Genomic DNA, 20969 nt, shown 5'->3' on the forward strand with positions numbered 1-20969 from the left:
TGCCTGTTTAACGTACTCCCATATCAGGAACCACAGAACAGAGTCTTCAGGCAAATCAGGTCAGCCAAGGTTCTGAAAACATGACACTCTCAGCTTCCCGAACATGAACCCAGGAGCTTCCACTAAATCAAAACTACTTGTGAAAGGTGCTGCACCCAGCGAGAGCCCATGTTCATGAGACCCATTCCACAGGCAGGGTTAGTGTCAAAGGTGTTGTAATATCACTTTAAGAGAATATGCAAATAATCAAGGAACCTGGAATATAAAGTATCATGTGATCAGCAGCCAGTTTGTGGTGTGTTGGAGTACTATTGCTTGCTAAAACCCAACAGAATACCTGTTTGTTGAGGTCTTTGAGTAAATCAAACTTACTTATAGTTTACCAACCCTGCATGGGTGCATGATGAGTTTGGGTAAAGGAATCCAGCAAGGCAACAGATAGGACCTATATTCCAACAGGGGTCCGTGGAGGGGGCGGCTGTCTTTGGGGGAGGTACCTTTTCACCTTGGCCGGGCGGCTGATCAGATGATTCTCTGACTCTTGCTCATTGGTTGGAAGATGTTGTTGGTTTCCAGCAGCGGGCTCTCCCTCCAGAAATATGTGATCTTGTTCAACATGATGGGTTTGATCCACCCCATTGGCCGTTACCTTTGTATTCTGTGTCAACAAAGAGAAACACAAGATGCTCATAACCAGATCACTGGGAGTCTCCTGCTGCCCAGTATCTGGGAGTGAAGAAAACTATTGAGCACATTTCTGCAGATTACTGCACCTCAGTCAAAGGGTGGAATAGCCTCCCTCATGCAATCTCTCACCCAATTCTACTTCCCTCTCTCTCACAGTCTCTCACCTCTTGCGTCTTCTTGCTCACTCACACTGTCTGTCTCCTACCTTTTGCTCCTTCTCTCAAACTTTGGGACAACACAAATTGGAAAAAAACCTGCATGTGTTGAAAACCTGAGACAAAAAAAGTAAGTTGTTGAAACACCTTGGTGAATTGGTGGCAGAGAAGCAGTTAAACTAATCTTTGAGGTTAAGCGTCTACACCTTAAGCACAGATTCCTCTGATTTCCCTGACCTGCCCGAATTAACCAGTAATTCCCCAGACTGGCTCATTAAGAGGAAAATTAAATGTTTATTTAATTCCGATTAAAATGTTATTGTCCGTTCAGAAATTCATTGTAGGTAAATTGGTGGCTCATGAAAAGGTATATAAATGAATAAAAACATATATTAAAAAAAGTATGGCTCTGATTAAACAACGTAAGAAACTATAGTTCATTTTAAAATAAAGCATTTAGATTAATCAATGATGCAATGATATCTGTAAAAATTTGTTAAATTTCTGAAGATCCCTAGATTTGAAGCTGCCTAATCGTTACAGTTTAACATGCCTACACTATTCCAAAAAGGGAGTGCTGTGGACAGTAAAACAAGATTATGCTACAAAACTGATAATTTTCCAATCAAATCTCTCTATACCATCCACAGAGTCTCACACAGCATTTAACAACAGAAAGAATATTCAGACTGCATACACACTCACAAATAAGGTGCATGATCACCAGGAAGTCTCTTCTCTTTCAGCCGAACTGAGAGTATTATTTGCTCCAACAAGTGGCCTGACGTTCAAACAGCAGGGGTTCCAAAGACCCACACATACCCCAGTCACCAAGCACCCATTTCATCCCAAATCACCTTCACACCCTATATATCTTTCCAAAGAAAACAGATGGGATTGAATTAATTAGATCACGGGAGGCCTCCCCAGGTCAGCCAGAAGTGCCTGCTCCTCAGTTTCAGCAAACGATGACTTTCACTTGGCATTCTATCAGCTACACTGCGCTCACTCAAAGTTTGCAGTGACGTGCTTCCCTCAGAATTCCAACGGAGAGACTGGCATCACTTGGACTGGTGACCATTCAGAGAAGGTTCACCAGGTTGACTCCTGGGATAAGGGAGTTGACATATGAGGCAAAATGGAGTGGATCGGGTCTCTACATATTGAAATTTATGAGAATGTGTGGTGATCCTATTGAACTAAACTAGATTCTGAAGAGGTGCATGTTAATTTAATTTATTCTTTCATGGAATGTAAGCATCATGACCCAGCATTTTCACCCATCCTTGAATGGAGTTGCTTGCCAGGATGTTTAAAAGGCTGGTTACGAACCAACCACAGTGGGGTGGGAACCCGAGGGAGGAAATACAAGAGAGGGAAACAAAAATAAAGAAGTAGAAATCAGAAGTTGAAGCCAGGGGAGAAATAGGACAGCCCCAAAGACAGCCTTAGTACAGAAATGTGTAAAAATGCAAATCTAAAGTTACTGAGGTGCAAATACTCTGTTCTTTCGGATAAGCTAGATAAATTAACAATGCAGTAGTTATAAATGGGTACAACATGGTTGTAATTATGTAGTCATGGCTACAGAGTGACCAAAACATCTAACTGAACATCCAAAGGTTTTCTGAGATGTTGTTAGTGAAGATGAAATCAGTAAGAAAGGATTATGGTGCTGAAAATCTCGACGTGGAATCAGTCTGGGTGCTGTTAAGAAATGGAAAACAGGACAGATGACATAGGGAGGAGTTGTCCATAGGCCTCTAAACAGTAGTGGTAAAGTAGGGAATGGCATTAAACAGGAAATTGGAGGTGCATTCAACAAGGGTGGTACAATAATCATGGGTGACTTTAGTCTATGTGTAGACCATGCGAACCATACTAAAAGTAATACTGTGGCAGATGAAATCCTGGAATACGTAGTGGTTTTTGAGACCAGTAAATTGAGGAAACAATTAGGGAAAAGATTTGATATTGCACATTGAGAAAGGGCTAATTAAAGAATCTTGTTGTTCAGGGTTCTTTAGGGAAATGTGACTATAAAGACGATGGAATTTTTCATTGCGATAGAAAGTGGAGTAATCCAATCCAAAAGTAGGATTCTAAATCTAAACAGAGGAAACAACCAAGGCATTGAAACAACTCCACAGAGGCCAGTATCCCATCACCAAGTCACTCTTTATTTATATGTGGAGAGTTCCTGACGCTGATACAGCTCCCTCAGAGGTAGCTCTCAGAGTAAGTGTTGAGAGTGTGGTGCTGGAAAATTTGACGTTTCTGATTCCTGATGAAGGGCTTTTGCCCGAAATGTCGATTTTCCTGCTCCTCGGATGCTGCTTGACCTGCTGTGCTTTTCCAGCACCACACTCTCAACTCTAATCTCCAGCATCTGCAATGCTCACTTTCACCTCTCAGGGCAAGTGGTCCAACTATAGCTAATGAAATAAATTAAAGATAGCATTTGATCCAAAAAGGAGTCTTATAAGAAGCAAACCGGAGGATTGAGAGCAGTTTCCAATTCAGCGAAGAGATTGAGTAAGAGTGGTTACATTGCACAGGGACAAACTTGCAAGGTCCATTAGCTTCTCCGTGAATAAAGAAAAGAAGTGAAGAGGAATGTAGGTCCCTTACAGTCTGAAATGGGAGAGCTGATAAGGGAGAACAAATAGGTGACACAGCAATTCAACAAATATTTTACTTCTGTTAAGTATGTAAGTTAGCTCACTGAGCTGAAAGGTTTGTTTTCAGATGTCTCATCATCCTACTAGGTAACATCATCAGTGAATGTCTCCGGTGAAGTGCTGGTGGTACGTCCCACCTCTCTATTTACAGGTCTTCGTTTCTTGAGGTGGATAATGTCATTTCCGGTTCGTTTTTTCAAGGCGAGGTAGATAGGGTCTAAATTAATGTGTTTATTGGAGTTCTGGTTAGAAAGCCATGCCTCTAAGAACTCTTGTGCTTGTCTTTGTTTTGCCTGTCCAAGGATGTGTGTGTTGTCCCAGTCAAAGTGGTGTCCTTTTTTGTCTGTATGTATAGAAACTAGTGTTAGTGGGTTGTGTCTTCTGGTGGCCAGTTGGTGTTCATGTATCCTGGTGGCAAGTTTGTCCAAGATCATTTTTTTTTTTTTTACAGTTCTTGCGTGGTACCTTGTAAATGACATTAGTTTTGCTGGTGGTATCTAATAGATCCTTTAGGTTCATTAGTCGCTGTGTAAGTGTGTTAGTAGGTTTGTGAGCTACCATGATGCCATGGGGTCTGAGTAGTCTGGAAGTTATTTCTGATATGTCTTTGATGTAAGGGTAAGGTGGCTATAGTTGTGTCTGCTTGTTTGGGTTTGTTTCTGAGGAATCGGCGGATTGTGTTTATTGGGTATCCGTTTTTCTTGAAAACATTGTATAGATATTTTTCTTCTTTTTTTTGTAGTTCTTGGGTGCTGCAGTGTGATCTCAAAAATCATTAACATTTTACTTCTGTCTTCAGGGAAAAAGTCACAAATAACTTCTCAGAACTGTAAGGGAATCAAGCCTATAGTGAGAAGGAGTTATTGAAGGAAATTAATACTGGTTTTAAAAAGATACTGGATAAATTAAGCTGATAAATATCCATGATCTGATAATCTAATTTACAGGGTACAAAAGATGACATCCATGGAAATAGCAAATGCATTGTCAGCTCCCAAAATTCTGTGGATTGTAGGTTCTTGGAGGGTTGCAAATGTATTCCCACTGTTTCACAAAAGGAGAGAAGAAAAATATGAGTATTACAGTCCAGTTAGTCTAATATCAGGAATATGGAAAATGTTGGCTATATAAAGGATGTAATAATATCAACAGGATCAAAAGGCCAACATGAATTTAAGAAAGGGAAATCACATTTGCCAAATGCACTGTAGGCTTTTCTTTTGAGGATGTTATTAGTAGAACAGATAACAGAGAACCACCTGATGTGGTGTATTTAGATTTCCAGAAATTTATGGATAATGTTCCACTTAAGAGATTAGTGTGCAAGATAAAAGTACATGAAATTGGAAGGAATATACTGGCACAGGTTGAGAATTGGCTGCCAGATAGGATCTAATTCATAGTGGAAGGTGATGATGAGTGAGGTATTGCAGTGCTTGTGCTCCAGGTATTCACAAAACCTCAGCAATGAAGAAACAAAATATTTCCAATTCTGCACAGGACACAAAATCACTTGGAATTGTGAATGGTGCCTAGACTGTAATGAGGCTGCAGAGTGATTACACAAGCTGGGCAAGTAGGGATATACATGCCAGATGCAGTGTGACATGGATAATTGTAAAGTTATCCACTTCAGTAGAAAAACAGAATGCAGTAGCAGAGTATTATTTAAACGGTGAGAAATGTTGATGTTTAAAGAAAGTAGAATGTCCTTGTACACTTGTCACTGAAAGCATGCACGCACAGTAGGCAGTTAGGAAGGAAATGGCCTGTTGACCTTCATTGCAAGAGGGTTTGTGTATTGGAGCAAGGATGTCTTACTGCAGCTTAACAGAGCATTGGTGGGACAACATCTGGAATATTGTGTACAACTCTGGCCTCTTTGGCAAGATATACGTGCCATAAAGGGTGTTTTGTTTCATTCATTTATGGGGTGTGGACTAGGCTAGCATTTATTGCCATCTCTAATTGCCCAGAGGGCAGTTAAGTGTCAATCACATTCCTGAGAGTCTGGAATCACACATTGGCAGATTTCCTTCTCTAAAAGGGGATTAATGAACCAGACAGGTATTTCTGGCAATCAACAGTGGTTTCATGGTCACCATTAGACTCTTAATTCCAGATTTTTAAAAAGAATCGAATCCAAATTCCACCATCTGCCATGGCAGGATTTGAACCCTGATTCCCACCAGGTTTTCTGGATTAAATCAGCACCACAGTCTCAATCTCTCAATTTCTGGATTAGTAGTCTAGCAGTAATACCACTAGGCCATTACTTCCTCATAGTGCAGCAGAGGTTCATCAGACTGTTTCCTGGGTTGGCACATTTATTCATTGAGGAGAGATTGGGTTCACTGAGCCTGTATTCACTGGAGTTTAGGAGAATGAATGGGGAGATCATTGAAACATATAAAATTCTAACAGGATTGTACAGACTGTTTGCAGGAATGATGTCTCCTATGTCTAGGGACACTAGAATGGGGTCACGGTCTCAGGATGTGGGATAGGCCATTGAGGACTAAGATGCAAAGTAATTTCCTCACTCAAAGGATGGTAAACATGAGAACTTCCCGAACACAAAAGACAGCCAAGTCACTGAATATTTTTAAGTAGAAGATTTCTAGAGGCTAAAGGTATCAAAAGATTAGAGAGAAAAATATGGCATTACGAGGGATGGTCAGCTGTGATTACACTGATCGACACAGCTGGTTCGATGGACTGAATGCCCTATATTTCTTTGTTTTTAATATCGCTGTGGCTCTGGAGTTACATGTAGGCACGGCCAGGTAAAAATAGTAGATTTCCTTCCTTCGAGGATGTTAGTGAACCAGATTTATTTTTGAGACTATCAATGATAGTTTCATGATCACCATCACAGAGACAGATTTTAATTAAAAAGGGACAGACCCCTCCCCTCCCTGTCAGGTTTATCTTATTAGAAAGACCACTGTCTTCCCTCAAGATATGCTGTTCCCCACCCTATCATCCCTCTGTACAAAACTCCATTGCAAAATGACAACTTTAATCTTTCTGAAGGACCAGTTAGATCCACTCTCCCATTTATAAACTCGCTGCCACTCCACCCACTCAGTTCTTACATGCCCTTCACCCCTCCATTAACCACAGCTCTTGGACTAGTGACATTTACCCCAACTCGTTCCACTCCATCCAACTGCAGACTCTCCACTCCTGCTTGCATCAAGGTTTGAGCTCTCACCTGCCTGTCAGAGTGGAGACTATTCACTGTCCTGGTGAATCGCAGCACTCGATTGGCTCCCTCAATCTGCAGGCTGTTCGAATCCCAGGCTGGCACGTTCCCGAAGCCAGCATGACCCTGTGGCAGCTCTTTAAGCTGGTCCTTCACCACAGTTTCTTTTGCTTCTCGCCCACCATCATGCTGGGAGGTCAGCGTTTGTTCTCCCATGCTCACCAACCTGTCTCGCAACCACTGTTCCTATAACAGAGAAATTCAGCGAATGTTACAGTAAAATGGGAATAAATAGGAATTTCAATGTATATTATACACAGGCCTCCCAATTTTACTGGAGCATGGAATCTGATTCAACCTGAAGTCAGTTTACCTCAGTACAGCCTGTAGCTAAGAGATTAGGGGTTGAAGACCTGCTAAAGGATTTGGGTGTTCACTCAGACAGGGGACAGGGCTATCACAAGGAGTCGAGGTCCACATGCCAGCAGCATTTTCCCCAGACTTAAAGGCCAACGTGTAACCTTCTGCATGATGAACACCACTCACACCATCCCAGACAGCCAACACAGCAGGAGACTAGGACCCATGGACACAGCCTTAGAATTAGAGGGGGTCATTTCAGAACAGAAATGCGGAGACATTTCTTCAGCCAGAGAGTGGTGGGCCTGTGGAATTCATTGCCACGGAGTGCAGTGGAAGCCGGGACGCTAAATGTCTTCAAGGCCGAGATTGATAGATTCTTGTTGTCTAGAGGAATTAAGGGCTACGGGGAGAACGCTGGTAAGTGGAGCTGAAATGCGCATCAGCCATGATTGAATGGCGGAGTGGACTCGATGGGCCGAATGGCCTTACTTCCACTCCTATGTCTTATGGTCTTATGGTCTTATACACAGAAGTCTCAGTTTGAACCCTCTGCCAGTCAGAAAGTGGGAGCCAAGGAGAGGTGAACTAAAAGAGATGAACCAGTCAGTGAATAGGGAGTGGCATCACGGGAAAGTAATGGGATGAGCTGAACTTGGAACAAGCTGAAACAGCCATGTTTCCCACTTTTTGTCACCAATCATCCTGGAGTGAAAATCTTCCCAAGATCAAAAGAAGCAAATGATGGGACTGGGCATCCTCTGTCACCTTCAGATGTCAGTTTAATTCAGTTGTTAACTTATGGTCGATGGAGAGTTAAGCTAAGCTGACAATTCAGTGCAGTCCTGAGGACGTATTGTATTGTCAGATGTGTCACCCTTCAGATGGAATTAAGGCAAGTTGTGGTTCTGATGGATACTAGAGCACTGAAGGGGTCAGGGTTAGCAGATGTTACTCTGGGAGGAGAGATTGACAATGAGCCAAGGGCCCAACTATATCCAAACTGCCTGTGCAACCTGAAGACAGGACATCAGGAAGTAGAATCCCATTAAAAAAAATATACCCAGCTTCAGATGCCCCAGCATTTTACACCAAGTCACTGCAGAGCAAGGAGGCGAAAGGAAATGGAACAAGCAAACAGGGCAGAGAGTCAAATGTTCAGCCTTTGCCTAAAGGGTAGATTGATTCCTCATTGCAGAGGTCACTTGTACAATCGAGAGAAATATCCCAATTCTCTCAACACCAATAAAGGTGTGGAATAAGAAAGATGCCTAGCCTTGACTTCACTGCCTGGATCCGGGCCTGCAATCCTATTCCCTTCTTGTCGCTGACTCAGATACGTCTCCGGGGCGACACATCAAATCCAGGCCAATCCACCCCACATGGCAAACACCGAGCAAGACAAAGTTCTTGAAAATCAGAGAATTTATTTTGAAACAAAACAGCATTTGTCTGATTCTTCCTTCTGCTTGTTAACAATTTTACTAACATTACCGAAAAATATTTCATACAGTGCAGTTGCCAATTTTCAGGAACTTAGTCTTGACAATAGTAGGATTGCTCAGAGCTTTGATTTGTCATTAATATTTGTGTCACTCAGCAACCTTGAATTTTATGAAAGATTTTGTCTTAAGTTAGCTGTACCTTCTGTTCAGTGACCTGCGACTGGTTTCTGTCAGGACCTCGGGGATGTTCTTGTCGTGCCTGATTCTGTTTCTGCAGTGTGCCTGGATTCAGTCCAAGGTTTTTGAAGCTTGGCATTGCATGAAGAGCTTCCTTCAGCTGCCTGTACTCTTCCACCTGGCCCTGCAGGAGGAGTCAATCGCAAAAATACCTGACAAGGATCATTGAAAAAGGGGCTGAGGCAAAGGTTGGTACACAGCCGTGTTCAAGACCAGTATTCACCACTGGATAACAGCGGGGATCTGTGTGGAGTGAATCAGCTCAGGAACAGTCATGGTGGGATCTTCCCTTCAATGTAAGCCAGATTACCAGATCACCACAGACTGAACAAAACTAACAGAAAGGGACACCGGCTATTTCTTGACAACCAAACGGAGGCGCATGGCAGGCCTTTGCTGAACTGTTAGAAGTCAGCTCGTTAGCACATTTGTGCAAGTGGTAATAAGTTTTCAGATAGAAAATTGTCCTGTACACAAGGTTAATGACTGAAAGCCTTAATGTGTAGGTGTTGTTGGGATGTTGTTAAAGAGATGCTAAATTAAATACTTCTTGAGTGTCAACACTACAATGTAGATTTAAGAAGAAAAAAAAACACAGGAGTGAAACAGGATTGTAATTGGGACACATTTGCCTTCCATTATGTTCAGCATTATTAAGAAACAGAAGACAAACTGGGATAATGCTTGACTAGAAGAATGACCCAATGGCTGGATATCAGGTACAAGTTAAGACTGAGTCACTGTAAGGATGTCAGGAGCATACTTCTCATTGGTCAATTATAAATACTTCGGTAAAAAACGATTAGTTGTTGAGTGACAGGTGCACTCCCTGGGCCAAATGTTGGAGACACTTCCTGCAAAACTGAACAAAAAAGGACATCTGCCAGAGGTCTTTGCAATGGCCAAGGGGAGTTACTTGTCAAAAGGAATAGAACTTGTCAACAGCCACTAGCTAAGGGGCTCTCACCAGGACAAAGGCAAGGTATCAACAGTGGATCACCTACAAGGAACATTGCCAGTCAATCATTCATTGGCATTGGTTTGGGGGTTGCCATAAGAAATCTAGATCAGTCTAAGAATAGAGTGTTACAGCTAAAGACAATTGTCTTAAGAGAAAGTGAGCACATTTTATTTAAAAGTTGTTTTCAACAGAGAGCAATCAGCATCAGTTGTGAAGTTTACAGAGAGAGAGAGAGAGAGAGAGAGAGAGAGATAGAAGCACTTATCAAGTTCCTGAGAAATGTGCAGCTACAGTACTTAAGGAAGACTGGGAAATGAGAGTTGAAGCTACTAATTGATTTTATTTTTATGTTATAGTTAAGTTGATCAAGTTAAAATCTTGAAGGTGGTCTTGGGTCAAGAGAAGATCACAGAAGGCTCGAGATCCACAGAAGAAAGACAGACCAATCCATGTTGGATTTATGCATTAAACCATACCTCGATAGTAGAATGTTAAGTATTAAACTTTGTTGATGGGTAAATGTTGTTACTTACATTCTAAATTATTGATTGTCCTTTTTGCCAATAAAGTTGATCCTCCAATATTTCCTTACTCTGATGTTTTGTACAGAATCCAAATACCAACCCGTACTGCAACCCAGCACCAGAACCTCAGACCGAAACTGTGACAATGTTTCCTAACTGTAAGTCTGCATCCCAATACTGCACTGGAACTGCAACACTGAGCCAGAATTCTAGCCATGCAAGATTGCGTCGGGACCATAGCTCTGCATAAAAACACTGCACTGAATCCAAGCCATGCATCACAACAAGGAGCCAGAACTACAACATTGCATTGCAACACTGCGCCAGAACAATAGCCATGCATCACCTTCACCACACTGAAACCACAGCCATGCTTTGCAAAACTGCATCAGATTTAGAGTGATGCATTACAGCTCTGTACTGGAACCATAGGCATGCATTACAACAGCGAGCCACATCTACTGTCATGCATTGCAACACTGCATTGGAACCATAGCCATTGGAACACTGGAATGAAACTGCAATGACAAATCATAACATTTCACCAGAATAGTAAATCCTGTGCTGCAACACTGCTTCATACTGCAAACCTTTAATCACCAGAATGTATTGCACAAAGTTGTATTACAGACTCTAATCTGTAATATGATGGTGCTGTGGTGAGATGCGAGAGTCATGTAGAACTTAACCCTCCCCTTCCATTATCCTCTCTTCCATTGGTGTAAATTTAGGGCTGTTCAATTCATGGAACTGCAGCACAGGGGAACTACACAGAGCAGAGGAAAATTACCTATACCGTGTATTCAAAAAGAATGGGTACCCATCGAACACAGTCTGCCGATTTCTCAGCAACAAACCCAAACAAGCAGACAAAACACGTCCAGAAACCCTAAACACTCCCCTACATCAAAGACATCTCGGAAATGACTGCCAGACTACTGAGACCTTTTGGCATCATGGTAGCCCACAAACCCACCAACACACTAAAACAGCAGCTAATGAACTTGAAAGACCCTACACAGACAACAAGCAAAACTAATGTCATTTACAAAATACCTTGCAAGAACTGTAACAAACACTACATTGGACAAACAGGCAGAAAACTAGCCACCAGGATACATGAACATCAACTAGCCACAAAACGACATGACCCTCTCTCACAAGTATCCTTACACACAGATAAGGACGGACATCACTTTGACTGGGACAACACATCCACCCTAGGACGAGCCAAATAGAGACACACACAAGAATTCCTAGAAGCATGACATTCCAACTGGAATTCTATCAATAAACTCATCGAGTCAGACCCCATCTACCACCCCCTGAGAAAAAGAACATGAAATGACATCACCAACCCAAGAAACCCAAATATATAAATAGAAAGCAGGAATCATCAGTGCTTTACCCAGAGGCCCACTGAGGATGTTACCTAGTGGGGTAACAAAACATCTGGAAATGAACCTTCCAGCTCAGCGAGCAAACCTACACCTGAGCTACAAATCTTCTCAAATCTCGCTACAATCCTTTACCGTCAGAATGGTTTGAGGAGGCAGAGAGTCTGCAATACCAGATTGAATTATTGGAGGACATAGCCTTCAGGGTTGGCGGGGATGGGAGTAAGGGGTTAATGTTCAAAACTGGGAATTTTCAAAAAGCGGTGGGCAAGTGGCCAAGTGGAACACCATGAAAGAAATTCAATCTGGTAGGATAATGGAACAGGTATCAAGCTGGACGAGCAGCAGTTTCACAAGATTCAGCGTTGGGACAGCTGCCCGTGTTCATAAAACCATAAGACATAGAAGTGGAAGTAAGGCCATTTGGCCCATCGAGTCAACTCCGCCATTTAATCATGGCTGGTGGGCATTTCAACTCCACTTATCCGCACTCTCCCCGTAGCCCTTAACTCCTTGTGAGATCAAGAATTTATCAATCTCTGCCTTGAAGACATTTAACGTCTCGGCCTCCACTGTGCTCCATGGTAATGACTTCCAAAGTCCACCACTCTCTGGCTGAAGAAATTACTTTCATATTAGGCAGTCTGCCAATATTGGAGACAATCCTCCCAAGGAACTGAATGGGGGCATTGGAGGAATTTAGCACAGAGACCAAAACATGCTCAGGGTTAATAATTTAAATCAGTTCACAAGAGCGATGGTTAATTTAGCAAGGGGAGGGGCCAGATGTAGTTTCTGAGAAATTCTTCAAATCTGCTCCTGCTTTACCAAACTTGCAGCAAAGTAATGTGGGAGTGGATCCAAAGATGTTCCCAGCCAGGGAATCCTGAGAAATGAACAGGAGAAATTCACAAAAGGTCCTTAGGTGCATCTTCCGAGCCCATGGCCACTTCCACCTTGAAGGTGAAGATCCCCAGCAGGTTTCCCTCCAAGCCACTCACCATCCTGACTTGGAAATATACCATTGTTCCTATAGTGTCACTGGGGTCAAAATACTGGAAATCCCTCCCTAACAGCATTGTGGGTCTACCTACCAAACATGAACTGTGTGGTTCAAGAAGGCAGCTCACCACCCCCATCTTCAGGGAAATCACAAAGGGCCAATGAACGCTGGCCAGCCAGCGACGCCCACGTTGCATGGATGAATTTAAAAAGGTAGCAGAGTGGAACTGAGAAGACTGCTGACGTATTCTGGACTGCGGTAGCTATAATTGATCTGATGAGGGAGCAGCGCTCCAAAAGCTAGTGCTTCAAATAAAACTGCTGGACTATAACCTGTTGTGAGTTTTTTAACTTTACATCAAACTATAATTACATTGAATTATGCAACTGTGCTTATGAATCTACTTCCATGAGGTCCTTTCATAAAGTCAGAGTTGAGTTGTGGTGGGGGGTGGGGGGGGGGGGTGGAATGGACTTCTTCAGGGGAAATAATGTCACTTGTTCATCACCCCTTTACCTGTGCCTTGGCAAGCTGTTCATGCATGTCCTGATGGGCTCTCCGCAGTTGCTTGCTCTCATGTTTCAGCTTGTTGATGGCATCTGGGAGGTAAGGAAATAAAAGACTTGTCAATGAGGAAACAGTAGCAAGAAACCAAAAGACAGCAAAGAGAGAGAATGACCCAGGTAACAGTCAGAGTCTGATGACAGAAATTACAAGAGGCTGGTAGGCAGAGATGGAGGTGGCATGCGTTGGTATGAAAAAAAGAGAAAAATAAACAGAAAGCAAGTGAGCGAGAGAGGGAGAGAAACTCACATTCCCTCCTGCTGATTCACATTCTGGCTTTAAAAAAATGCCAATGACAAAAGTCACCCTCACATTCCAATAGCTCAAATACACTCTAGTTTCCTGCGCTGAGCTTTGCTGAACCAGTTCTGTTAAACACAACAAACAAATCATCTCCATTCAAGTTCAAACAGTGAAGCCAGTGCTCAATGCTTTTTTAGATTTTATTCTGAAATCAAAAACACAAAATCTTCATCAAACAATTTGTCCTCCTTTTGGAGCTTTTCTCCTGCTGCCTAGTTCCCAGAGGAAGATTCTAAAAATATACCATCGTCACAAGGTTCTGCCAAGTCCAGTCCCATGGAAGGTCACAGTCAGCATCACGTTCTCAGGTTTACAGCAGGTCACATGAAATTGCTTAAAAGGAGGACGTTTTCACAAATCAATTCACATTCTCTTCCAGCCGCTCCCACAGAAGGGTGCTTTAGTAAGTTTTTATACAAGTTATAAACCTGTTAATGATCAGTTTGCTGTATTAAAGATCCCCTACATGACTACAATCACAGAGAGAGGGAGAGAATTTGAAAGACAGCATGAAGAGGAATGAAAGAGAGAGAAGTCACACACTCAGACAGGCACATTATGTTGTAGTGCAATACGTTATTGGACAGATATACATACAGCTCCAAGGTCAGAGTGCCCCAAGAGCCGTGGTGAGTCAGACACTTTCCACACACCTTGTAAAGTGCCAATTTCTAGGTCTTTCTGCTGATGCAGCTGCAGGTAGCGCTGGTTGTGGGTCTCTGCTGCTTTCCTGTGTTCTAACCGAAGGCTGTTGTGCTGAAGCTGCAGATCCAGAAGCTGTTTTTTAATTTCATCGTGCTGGTTCTGTAAAAACAGCAGTCAGGGTCACATCCAGGATCAGTGTAAATATTTCACTCTAACAGCCTGAGCATCAACTGTAGCACCTCTGCCTTGATCTATCTGTCTTTCAGGGAAGGAAATCTGCTGTCCTCACCTGGTCAGGTAGGAGGCTGGAAGAACACGCAAGCCAGGCAGCATCAGGAGGTGGAGAAGTCAACGTTTCGGGTATAGCCCTTCTTCAGGACGGGGTGGTGGGTGTAAGGGGAGCTGCAAATAAAGGGGGTGGCGGGGCCAGGGTGGTAAAGCGGGAATAAGTGAAGACAGGCAGAGGGCACGACCTGGTTGGTCAATGGGAGGAATGAATCCAGTTGGTGGCAGGGAACAGTGGAAGGGATGGGGATAGGCTGGGAAGAGAGTCGGGGAAGGGAAGTTATTTGAAATTGGAGAATTCAATGTTGAGTCCTCCGGGCTCTAGGCTGCCCGGGCAGAAGATGAGTTGGTGTTCCTCCAGTTTGTGGTTTGGTTCGTTGTGGCAATGAAGGAGGCCAAGGTTGGAAAGGGAAATTAAAATAGGTGGTGACTGGGAGGTCCGGTCAGCCCCTGTAAGCCTCGCTGAGGTGCTCGGTGAACCAAGCCCCGACTTTTGGTCTTCCCGATGTACAGAAAACCACAGTGGGAGCACCTGATGCTGTAAACTGGGTTAGAAGAGAGGCATGTGAACCTGTCTCAGCTGGAAGGACTGTTTGGGGCCCTGGGTGGAGGTGAGGTGGGGTGGTTTACCAACAGGTTTTGCATCTTTTCCGGTTGCAGAAGAAGGTACCGGGGTGGTTTGGGGGAAAATGGGTCATTGGGGAGAGTGGCACAAACCAAGGATTGTCAGAGGGAATGGTCCTTGTGGAAGGCAGAGAGGGTTGAGGAGGGGAAGATGTTCTTGGTGGTGGGGTCTAGTGTGGAGTTGCTTGAAGTGTTTAAGGATGATGGTTGGATGCGGAGACTGGTGAGGTAGTACGTGAGGAGAAGGGGGATCTTTGTCTTTATTGTATTTGCAGGGGGGTTCAGAGCAGTGGAATGGGGAGTGGAGATGGTGTGGTGGAGGGGTGTCTGGATGACAGGGGGGAAAAGCACGTTGTTCAAAATAGATGGACAGTTGGAATGCTCACAAGTGGAATGTCTCCTCATCCGAACAGATGCAGTGGAGGTGGAGGAATTAGGAGAATGGGATGGAGTCCTTGCAGGATACTGGGTGGGAGAAGGTGTAGTCCAGGTAGTTATGGAGTCTGTAGATTTGTAGTGTCCAGATGGATGTTAACTGTCACCAGACATAGAAATGGAGACGTCAAGAAAGGGGAAGGAGGTGTCCTAGATGGACCAAGTGAATTTGAGGGAGGGGTGGAAGCTTTGGGCAAAGTCGAACGACTCCAGTTCAGCCTGGGTGCAGGACGCTGCACAGATGCAGTCATCGATGTAATGGCAGAAGAGTTGGGGCACAGTGCCGGTGATGGTAGGAAAGAAGGACTTTTCGATAAAGCCAAAGAGACATGCATAGTTGGGGCCTATCCGGGTGCCCATGGCCACTCACTTGATTTGGAGGAAATGGGAGGAGTTAAAGGAAAAGTTATTGAGGATGAGGATTAGTTTAGTGAGGAGTCGTTACCTAGTCTGGCCTATATGTGACTCCAGACCCACAGCAACGTGGCTGACTCTCAAATGCCCTGTGAAATGACCTAGCAAGCCACTCAGTTGTCTCAATCGCTACTAGGGATGGGCAATAAATGCTGGTCAGCCAGAGACATCCATACAAAAACCAACTTTACCACATCATAGCCCAGGTAACAGAACACTGAACCAGAAACTGGAATGAATGGACTGTGATGTGAGCAATCGCCAGCAGATATCTTGATCAGAACAGGAGGAAAGGGAAGATAATAATCAGAGAGAGATATTCAACTCCTGAAACAAGGTTCTAGTGACCTTTGCTGGACACTGAGGGCATGTGGGTGCTTGTGAGAAAAGGGCAAGGGTAATCCTGAATGGCCAAGCAGTCCAGAGCTTCACTATCTCATCTCATATACCATGAATGGACATTTGGATGAGGTTGTGTTGTAAGGAGTGAAGAGAAAGCTGTCCAAATAATGCTGGCTTTTGGATTATAATTTAAGATTTAGTTAATCTGGTATTCTTGGAGACTTTTAACAAAGCAAGTATTTTGTGAAGTTTAACAGTAGTAAGGGATCATTAATATCCATCTTTGAGAAGGTGCCATTTTATGATAACACTGCCAATCTGAAGCCATTTTATAACTCTTTACACACGGCTTATTATATAATTAGCAACCAGTCAGAAATGTATGGTTGATAAAGAAATGTAGCTCAATTAAACTTTAATTGAAGTGATATTAAAACATTTAAATTATTTTAAAAACTAAGGCTGGGTTACATTTTCAAATAGCTTTTAGATTAAAATGTGCTAATTTACTTCTGTAAGATTCTGCCATCTTGGAAGAACACCGAGTCAGATCAAACAAGCATAAAATAAGATATTCTAGTCTTAGTATCTCAATGATAAAACTGGACAATACTTGGTTGTGAAAATTCAGATGGCCAAAGGTGGAATGTAGACAATAAAAAGTCATCTAAAAGGACAATATATGTAAGCAGTCAGTCAATCTTCAACTAAAATGGTCAGGGGTCACAAGACATCAGGTTATAGTCCTATCAGTTTACCTGAAATCACAAGCTTTCAGAGCATTGCTCCTTCATCAGGTGAAATCTCCGAATGAAAGAGCAGTACTCCGAAAGCTTGTGATTTCAGATAAACTGATTGGACTATAATCTGGTGTTCTGTGACCTCTGACACCAGCACCTCCACATGGTTCATCTAAAATAAACTGATAATTACATCAACAAATTATAAAGTTTGCAGAAAAATGATCTGAGATGAAGTATTAATAATTTAAGGGATAAAAGTAAATGTTCCCCACAACATCCTTGCTAGCTGGTCACATGCTGGATGCTTCTAAAGGTAGAATCTGAGAGAATTGATGTCAATAAGGTAACTAGAGAAAACTACAATTTCATATCACCTGATCACATGACTAAAGCTGTACAAGACTGTTGATAAATTAACTTTTTATTTTAATAAAACTGAACAGCTTTGCTCCCCTTATCTGAGGGAAGATATCTGGCATTGAAGGCTGCCATTCAATGGCAGTGTCACTCGGCTGATACCAGGTACGAAAGGATCATCTTATGAGGGGAGGTTGAGTAGGCTGAATCTGTGCTCATTGGAGTTTAAGAATGAGAGGTGACCTTATTGAAACATACACAATTCCTGGGGGGGGGGCTTGACAGAGCAGATGCAGAAAGATGTTTCCCCTTGTGGGAGAGTTTAGGATGAGAGGGCAAAATCTCAGAATAAGGGGTCACACAATTAAAGCAGAAACTAGGAATTATTTCTCTCAGAAGAGTGTGAACCGGTGGAATTCTTTACCAGAGAGGGCTGTTGAGGCAGGGTCATTAAGATAGACAAGAGACAGCAACAACACAACAAGAAAAATGAGGAGCATGAAACAAAAAACCAAAACAGTCGAGTGAGATTCAGAACAGAAGGTTCTCAGATGGAAACAACAATCGGTGTTCAATTATCACTCTCAGCTACCTCCACGGGGTCATCCTGCTCCAGCTAACACTGACAGTGGGTAATGTGAAATAAATCAGTTGCAACTTGTATAATAAAAGGGCAGGTACTTTGAAAAGCACTGGCCCCAGGCAATTGCCACAGGACCCTCTGGAGTCCATGAAGGACCTTCTTTCTCAGCCACACACGATGTGTTGGGAATTAGGCTGGTATGATGCAGTTCCTAAATTCCACACGTTAATGCACTTTTCACAGAATCTGTAGTGTAGAAGCAGGCCATTCAGCCCATCAAGTCTACATTAACCCTCTGAAAAGCATCCCATCCAGACTCACCACTCTACCTTATCTCTGTAACCCTGCATTTCCCATGGTTAATCTACCAAGCCTGCACATCTTTAGACTGTGGGAGAAAACCAAATCACCTGGTAGAAACCCACACAGACACAGTCACCCAAGGCTGGAATCGAACCTGGGTCCCTAGCGCTGTGAGGTAGCAATGCTAACCACTGAGCCACCATGCTACCCATTTGAACCTTCAACAAACAGCCTCAGTACAACCAATCTTATTGACACAAGCTCATCCTCCAAAATCCCACAGGGTTTGCTGTTCGAGAAGAAATGCAGATTTGTCAATGGTTCCAGTAGTTAAGGTGTCACTCACCTTCAGTATCTTATGCTGGGAACTTAGCGCACCATACCGGTTCATGGCATCTTGCTGCAAGAGAATTGAACAACAACACCTTCAGAATCAGCAAATAATACAACACAGAAAGAGACCATTTGGTCTATCAAGTCTGTGGAAGGTTTCTGAAAAGCAATCTCGTTAGTTCCTGATGAAGGAACGGAACTCCGAAAGCTCACATTTTCAAATAAACCTGTTGGACTATATCCTGGCGACGTGCAATTTTTGACTTTGCCCAACCCAGTCCAACACCGGCACCTCCACAACATTTCATTGTCTTGATTTTCCTCCAACTATTTCCTCTTACGAGCTTCTTTGGAACCCCCGGCTTTCCCAGAGACAGCAGAAATAAGCACACGCCAAATGGTATACAGAGGCACGTCCTCCACAACCAATCTTTCAAATCTGGTCAATCTAGTCCTAAAATAAAACCAGTCATGATAATCATAGACTTGCCTGTGACAAATGGACTTTTGTCAGTTCGATTGCAGTGTGAATTGCATTTGTAGTTTGAATTGTGACCTTGGATTCTACCTTTTGTTGGTCTGCCACATGGATCTGGCTAGCATAAGATGAGTGTTTAATCTGCACTCTCGATGTTGCTCTATGATTTTTACACTAACTTTTCTCTGAGTCTGCTGCTTCTTTAACTCCACCTGATTCAACATTGACTAATGTCAAGATCTTAGAGGAGTTCCATCAAACTCCTATTTACATTCCACTGGAGAGAATACTGCAATTCTTCCATTGTTGTCTTCTCAGCGTCTCTGACCTCTGCCAAGGCCAGAGTTAAATCATTGTGTACTTTAATCATCATTAATATACGCATTTAATTTTCCTAACTAGTGGTATTGTATCAAACTTCTGAAAACTTATTTCTACAAAATCAACTTTGCTACTCAATCAAAATAATGATCAAATTCATCAAAAACAATCTGGACTTTAAATCATTATTGACTTTCATTTATTACTTTTTCAACAATTAGTTAATTTTCTTCAGAATTACTGCCTTCAACTGTTTTCTAAACATTTACATTAGGTTGAGTCTAATCCTCTTCCCCTTTCTCAGCAGCAGTGGTACACGGTTTACAATCCCATAGTCCTCTGGCACTAGCTCCATATCCAAGGAGGATTAGAGAATTGTGGCCAGAATCGCCACTATTTCTATCTGTACTGCCCTCAGACACCTTGAGTGCATCTGATCTGGACCACATGACTATTCTACTTGGACTACTGCCAATCTTCTAAGTAACTTCTCTTTTTTTTATATCCTTTCCAACATCATAAGTATCTTCTCTCTTGCTGCTACACCAGCAGCAGCCCTTTCAGATAGCTTGATGGATAGATAATTGGTTTATTAAAAAACCATCACGATGACAGGTGCAGAATTGTGAATACAATACGAATAAGTAAGTAGCAATTCAGGACAGTTACAATTATTAAAATAAATATAAAATAATAAAGGATAACACAATTATGATAATTTCAGTACATGAATAGTTACATTATGGCTTTCATTAATTTACAGGCTAGAAATGAACAGTTTATTTTGTAATAAAGTCCATTTATCATACATTGTCAGGTTGATTTCATTGAATCCTCAAATCATTTACAAACTGTTTACGAGCTTGACAGAGGAAATGTTTATTTATTTTGTGCTAATATACTATAAAAAGCTGCACTGAACATCATACAATGCCACCATGCACAGAGTCCTATGTATACAGTCACAGACAGTCACAGCCCCTGTTCCCCAGCCTTCCCTATGCACAGCTTCAGCTCAATCCAGATCTTCCTTGCAGCCTCACACTTTTTTTTGTGAACAAAGTACAGTTACACAGAAAGGGAAAGTGTCCTTGGTCAAAGGTATAAAGGTCACCAGTTCAGCTACTGTGTCATCACATGAACTCAACGGTTCCAAAATCTGCCCAAACAGAAGTTTATTTGAAGCCTCCCCATCTCCCTTGTCTGATCTCCAAACTGAATCCTTGAAGCTCGATCTATGGAAATCTGCAGTTAATTTTCAACTGGTAAAGACCGGAATATAATCTCAGATACAGTTGGTCACAATACCATTTGGGGTTTAAGTCCCATTCTGGAGTAATCATAAAGTCCAGATTGAGACAACAGTATAGGACTGATAGGTAGCATCTTCGAAAATGCATTCTTAGGAACAAGCATGGACTATTCTGTTCCATTGACCTGTTTTACTAGTCAGGGAACAGGAGATTCGACGTTTCGGGCACAGGCCCTTCTTCAGGAATGCCCGAAACGTCGAATCTCCTGTTCCTTGGATGCTGCCTGACCTGCTGTGCTGTTCCAGCAATAAAGTTTCAACTTTGATCT

General features: G+C 42.6%; 1 protein-coding gene and 1 long non-coding RNA gene across 3 annotated transcripts in view; one reads left to right on the forward strand and one right to left on the reverse strand.

Moving 5' to 3' along the window:
* The window catches only part of LOC122540296 (uncharacterized), a 59089-nt gene that overhangs the window by 16230 nt on the left and 21890 nt on the right, over window positions 1-20969 (reverse strand). The window contains exons 4-9 of one of the 2 annotated variants that reach the window (XM_043675792.2): window positions 18603-18656; window positions 14179-14329; window positions 13175-13257; window positions 8736-8897; window positions 6741-6977; window positions 498-658 (exon numbers count right to left, since the gene is read on the reverse strand). In XM_043675792.2, coding sequence (XP_043531727.2) covers window positions 498-658; window positions 6741-6977; window positions 8736-8897; window positions 13175-13257; window positions 14179-14329; window positions 18603-18656 — 848 coding nt within the window. The remainder of the gene's footprint in view (window positions 1-497; window positions 659-6740; window positions 6978-8735; window positions 8898-13174; window positions 13258-14178; window positions 14330-18602; window positions 18657-20969) is intronic. The other variant, XM_043675797.2, reaches the window with a different exon arrangement.
* On the forward strand, window positions 8844-10728 carry LOC148139781 (uncharacterized). Its single transcript, XR_015753462.1, has 3 exons — window positions 8844-8961; window positions 10091-10224; window positions 10344-10728. It is a non-coding gene; the product is annotated as an uncharacterized LOC148139781 (long non-coding RNA).

This window comes from Chiloscyllium plagiosum, unplaced genomic scaffold (assembly GCF_037043375.1).
Source record: "Chiloscyllium plagiosum isolate Xiang-an unplaced genomic scaffold, Cpla_swu_hap1 HiC_scaffold_37, whole genome shotgun sequence".
Classification (NCBI taxonomy): domain Eukaryota; kingdom Metazoa; phylum Chordata; class Chondrichthyes; order Orectolobiformes; family Hemiscylliidae; genus Chiloscyllium; species Chiloscyllium plagiosum.